The sequence below is a fragment of the Triticum aestivum genome, chromosome 3D (assembly GCF_018294505.1).
Source record: "Triticum aestivum cultivar Chinese Spring chromosome 3D, IWGSC CS RefSeq v2.1, whole genome shotgun sequence".
Classification (NCBI taxonomy): Eukaryota; Viridiplantae; Streptophyta; class Magnoliopsida; order Poales; family Poaceae; genus Triticum; species Triticum aestivum.
In genome coordinates this window covers 357,105,787-357,111,498 of record NC_057802.1, presented here as the reverse complement: position 1 = coordinate 357,111,498, position 5,712 = coordinate 357,105,787, and the positions used below count along the sequence as shown (strand labels likewise).

At 52.0% G+C, this 5,712-nt stretch overlaps 1 protein-coding gene across 1 annotated transcript; it reads right to left on the bottom strand.

Moving 5' to 3' along the window:
* Positions 1–1,880: 1,880 nt before the first annotated feature.
* LOC123074648 (MAPK kinase substrate protein At1g80180) lies at positions 1,881–2,757 on the bottom strand. The gene has a single exon (XM_044497434.1). The coding sequence runs from the start codon at positions 2,411–2,413 to the stop codon at positions 2,117–2,119; it is 297 nt and encodes a 98-aa protein (XP_044353369.1). The 5' UTR covers positions 2,414–2,757; the 3' UTR covers positions 1,881–2,116.
* Positions 2,758–5,712: the final 2,955 nt, after the last annotated feature.

The following is a 5,712-nucleotide window of genomic DNA, read 5'->3' as shown; positions in this document are numbered from 1 at the left end:
GTGCTGCTAAAGCTAGATATATCCAAAGCATTTGACTCCGTCCAGTGGCCTTTCCTTATTGAGGTGTTGAATCAAATGGGCTTCGGACCAAGGTGGAGGTCTTGGATATGCGGGATACTTGCAACATCGACCACCAAGATCATGGTGAATGGTGATCCGGGAGACACGATATACAATTGTAAAGGGCTGAGGCAGGGAGACCCGATCTCCCCAATGCTCTTCATTCTAACAATGGAGCCCCTTTAAAGGTTGTTCGAGGTGGCTATGGCTAGAGGTGTGCTGTCACCCCTGGCGTGTGTTGGCATGAGGAAACGCCTATCTATCTTCGCTGACGACGTGGTGCTATTTATCAAGCCAAATCCAATGGACCTTGAGGTGTGCAAGTCTCTGTTTGAGATATTTGGGGAGGCAGCAGGGCTGAAAATCAACATGAGCAAATCCGCGGCCCTACCTATCAGGTGCTCTAAGGAGGAGATTGCAATGGCATGCAATGAGTTGCAATGCCCCTTGGGATCGTTTCCGATCAAGTATCTTGGGCTACCCCTATCGCTAAGGAAGCAATCCGCAACGCAGCTGCAATTTTTGGTGGATCACATGGCAAATCAGCTACCGAAATGGAGGGCAGCTATGATGCCCAAGAGTGGGCGACTAACTCTTGTGCAGTCTGTCCTGTGTGCGATGCCGATCCATGCTATGATGGCGTTGGACCTACCTACGAAAACTATAGCGGCAATGAACAAGATTTGCCGTGGTTTCTTATGGTGCCGAAGAGCTGAGGCAAACGGTGGTAACTGTGCTGTTGCATGGGATATGGTTTGTACGCCGAAGTGGGCAGGTGGATTGGGGTTGCCAAATCTAAGATGGATGAATATCGCCATGCAAGCTCGCTGGTTGTGGCTCACGAGGACTGATGAGTCAAGACCCTGGAAGGAATTCAAAATCAAAGTCCCGGAAGAAGCACAAATGCTATGCCAAGCAGCCATGAGGAGCAGTGTGCGGCCGGGACGAACAACACGCTTCTGGGGGGACCGATGGCTACATAGGCAAAGAATACAGGAGTTGGCGCCGCGAGTCTATGATTTGGTGCCCCCCCCCCCCCCCCCGCGCACTCGCAACCTGAGGATGGTCAGTACGGCCATGGAGTACGATTCTTGGGCGATGGACATCAGCCCCAACCTTGGACCGGAAACCTTGCATCAGTTTCTAGCGCTATGGCAGGTGCTCAATGGTTGGGAACTTTCTGACGAGGAGCCGGATGAGATAGCATGGTCGTGGGAGACTAATGGATAGTTCTCCGTGAAATCGGCTTATGCGACAGCTTTCTGGGGCCGGGAGGTGATCCCAACGGCGGACCTGACATGGAAATCACGTGCTCCTATGCAATGCAGGTTTTTCACATGGCTAGCCATGAAGGGCAGATGTTGGACCTCGGATCGCTTTGCGCGCAGAGGCCTACCTCACCAGGCCGCATGTCCTTTTTGTGATCAAGAGGAGGAAACGATCAATCATGTTCTACTCACATGTGTTTTTGCTCGGACAGTTTGGGCAGCGATCTTCGTTGCGTTGGGGACACCGAGTTGGATTCCTACTGCCCAAGACTCGCTGGTGGAGTGGGCAGTCGACAAGCATGGATCGAACAACGTCAGCACGAAGGACCTTCGCACCATCTTCGCGCTTACTTGGTGGGAGTTGTGGAAGCATAGAAATGCCATTGTCTTCGAGGGCGTGCATCCTTCGGTTGAGCAGTTACTAAGAAAGGTGTGCTCTGAGGGTTCCTCTTGGTCAACCGCTGGGTTATTACGAGGAAATGTAATGCCCTTCTTCGCTAGGATAGAGAGGTGGGTAAGTGATGAGGATTAGCTTGTAACAACAAAACCCTATAAATTACGGTGGAGGCATTCTTGGCCTTTCTTTTTAATATATGATATGCACACTCGTGCATATTCAAGAAAAAAACTCATACACGTTGACATCAACACCAACGCCCCCGCATCATTCGTACTAAGTCTAGCGTAAGAAGGAGCCGTGTCCAACAGAATCAGAGGCACAAGTCTGGCTGGCATACATGTACATAGCTGCGCGCACAAGTAACGCAAGCGGCAAGCTGGTCCCTCGCTCACCGGCGCTTCCCCTTGGCGCTGCCGCCGCCCGCGCGGTGCTGCGGCTGGGGCGCCTGCTTGCCGAAGAGGCTGCAGAAGCCGCAGGCGGCGACGCGCGGGGAGGGTGGGTCGAGCGCCGGCTGGACGTGCCCCGCCCTGTACCCGCCGTGCCCCCCGCTGGAGCCGCTCCGCTGCATCCGCGCCGGGGCCGCCGCCTCCTTGCCCGACGCCGACAGCTGCTGCTTGTCCTCCCACACCATCCCTGACGACCCCGACCGCCGGAACGTCTCGCTCGACCGCTGCAGCCCCGCCATGCCCGCCTGGTTAACACCCTCCTCCTTTCTCTGGTTAGCCCGCTTGATCGATGCTCGCTCTGTGGTGGATCTCCAGCTAGCTAAGCCAACACCCTCCTCCTTTCTCTGGGATCGGCTTGTGAGTTGTGACCTGTGACCTTTCTACCTGCCGGTCCGCGCGGCCGGAGCAGCTATTGAGCTATATATGACCGTCTAGACGGATGGGAGGAGCTGGAGCTGGGGTTGGGGAGCAGTCAATCCATATGTGCTTGCGTTGCGTGTGTGGGTTTGGCATCGGAATCGCAGGCGGACAAAGGAGCAGCAACTGATGCTGGTAGAGGTCGTCTCCATCCGAGGGAGTTGTTGGGCTGTAGACGTAGAGACCTTGTTTATTCTATCCCAGCGGGAAAGGAATGCAAGGTTATCAAGCTTTGACCGGCAATTATAAATTGATATAATAATGATTAAAAAGCAAGATAAGCAATACTAGATGTGAGGTGGCGTTCGGTGACGGAAGAAATGCCGGCGTCCGGCCATTGGGACATGCGGACTTCAAGTCCGGTGTGTACGTACGTATAGGGCGAGGCGTGGCGAGGCGGAGTGGAGACGTGTTCAAGCCATGCGCGCTTGCTAGTTGCTACGTTGGACCGCACGGACGACTCCACCGTACTCGGCTCCGGGATCGGCATCGCGTCTTCGGATCTGTTCTGACCGTGCATGAACGGCATTGGCTCTCGGCGAGTCAGCGTGGTACAGTTTTTTTTTGTGTGTGTATGTGACGGTGTACTCATAAAATTTAAACTAATCAATCATTACGCAGAATGATATGTCTAAGGACAAAAAGAAGTAGGAATGCGAGGGTTGATTCCGTCGTCAGTCGAGTACTTTGAAATAGACGTACGGAGAGACGTTTGACCTTCCACAAACAATTGGCCGAAATACTCTCAACAAATTGTTTGGTCAAAAATATTGCCCAATGGATATCATACTTCTGTTAGTAATGCGATTTTGGGCTTGGTCCAGGTTAGTCGGTTTCATGCTGCGTAGCTCTATGCCTATATCACTGATTATAGGGTGTCTCCAGAACTCACTCGATTGAGACTTAACGAAGTCTCAGTCGAGTGATGTCAGTGTAGTTGTGGTGCTACGACCAGCACAACTAGATGCTTCAAACGACTATGAAAAATGTTGCTACGCCTATATCACTGATTATAGGGTGTCTCCTGAACTCACTCGATTGAGACTTAACGAAGTCTCAGTCGAGTGACGTCAGTGTAGTTGTGGTGCTACGACCAGCACAACTAGATGCTTCAAACGACTATGAAAAATGTTGCTACAGTAGTGCAAGCAACGACGACATATGCTACAACCGTCAATGAAGGACATTGCGACCGGTCAGATAATGTGCGACAACTGATAAGGGACAACATGCTACAACCAGCCAGTATGCTGCAACCGGTAGGAAGAAATGTTCCAAAACAATGGGGCAAAATGTTGCAAGGTCGACTGAGACTTGATTAAATCTCAGTCGGTTGAGTTTAACAAGCCCATTGAGTATAATACAAAATATTATTGTGATAGTCAATGATCGGGGAGTAACCCCTTCATTCAAAAAGAAAACAAATTATGAGTGAAGCAAGTATTTTCTTTTTATCTCCCTGCAAAAAAAGTATATTTTATCGCCCCGCAAAAAACGTATCTTTTTATCATTTGGTTTGGTCGCTTGACTCAATACCGATAAACCTAACTAGGGAAAATCCTACTGAGTGCTCCTTGCATAAGATACAGCCCAAGAGCATCTTTAGCAGATCCACTAAAAGCACGCTGGCCGGGAAATTCTGACCAATACGCGGGTTTTGCCCTTTTTATAGCCCGAGCAGGTACCGCATATCGGCCCGGCCCGGCCCGTAAAAAATATGAGGGGACACGCATATCCGCCCCCTCCGCCGCTATATCAAGTGTACCGATGGGCATTTGGGGTCAGCCCCCCGGATCCCCTCCGCTGTGATTCATTTTCTTCGCCGCAAGCCTTAACCAACTTCGGCTAGCAATTCCTCACGCTTCTCATCTACTTTTTGTCCATCAACAGAAGATCCATGGTTGTCACGCCGGCGCGGGTGGAAGCCGTGGCGGCACATCCACGCACCCGGCACTACACAGAGGCCGAGAGCTCCAGCCGTTCCGTTGTGACGCTCTCGAGCTCAACTGACGATGAGGACAAGGAGCGGCGCGGGTGGAGGTCGAGGCAGGGCCAGGACCCCGCCCGACTCTCCCGGAGCGGCGGGTGAGACGCTGGAGTGGGTTCGATTTGCTCGATGAGCACAACTTGCCCCACATCAAGCGGTGTCACGCCGCCGACGAAGAGCTCATTGCCGTTGAGCGCCCTGTGGCCAACAACGAAGAAGTAGCTCCGGTCCACCTCGAAGCCGCCAAAAACGAGCACGAGCTCGCGGTGGCGCTATGCAAGTCGGCTGTGAAGCATTACATCGGCTACGATGAGTGAGCTAGGGTTAGGTTTCTTATGTAATCCTTTCGGTATGTTTGATGAACTTGTCTCTGTTTGTGTGCATTGTGTTTGTGATGAACTGTCGCGTGATGATCTCAAACAAATTCTCACATGAAAATAAATTTTCAAATTATTCAGAGCCGTTTAAGGGATCTGTTCTGATTGGAGATTTTGCTGCCCGTAAAACCAGTACATCGGTACAGCAAACGGGTTTTACAGTTTGGATTTTAGCGAATCTGCTTCTCTAAATCGGAAAACGCGCAAGCCTTCTTTCACATGGGCGAGCCACATGGGGCCGTCCCCAACTAGAGGAGGTTAGGCCAACTCCAACGCGCCACCCTAAACGGACATCTGGTTCGTTCGTTTTTCGTCCGATTGGGACAGGAAAATGGACACGGCTATCCGCTTGCGGTCGTGCGGGCATCGATGCGTCCAACGGGCACGCCTCGCCCCAAACCGTCCGGGGTCATGGACTTCAAATTTTGCCCCAAAAAAGGAAAATAAACTCGCAAATAATACAAAAACATGAATATGAACATAAAATGTTCATACGATACGCCCATACGTCGATAGTACCAAAGTTCAACGCAGGTCTTAATTAAACTAAAACTTGATAAAAGACATTAAAAAGTAGATAAAGGCCCGTCGCCGGTGGCCGCCGTCGTCTTCAGGAGTCGTCGTCCTACTGGTCGTCGCCGGTGAGGTCGACATAGGGCGGTGGCTACCACAGGTGGGCTGGCGGCCCCTGCCAGACAGGGCGCCCGCGCTAGAGGCGCCTGCACCACCTCCTCCCGTGGCTCCTGCTCGTGCTCTG

Bases quoted from the DNA above. Each gene is read 5' to 3' on its own strand.
- LOC123074648 (XM_044497434.1), bottom strand. From the start codon at position 2,413: ATGGCGGGGCTGCAGCGGTCGAGCGAGACGTTCCGGCGGTCGGGGTCG.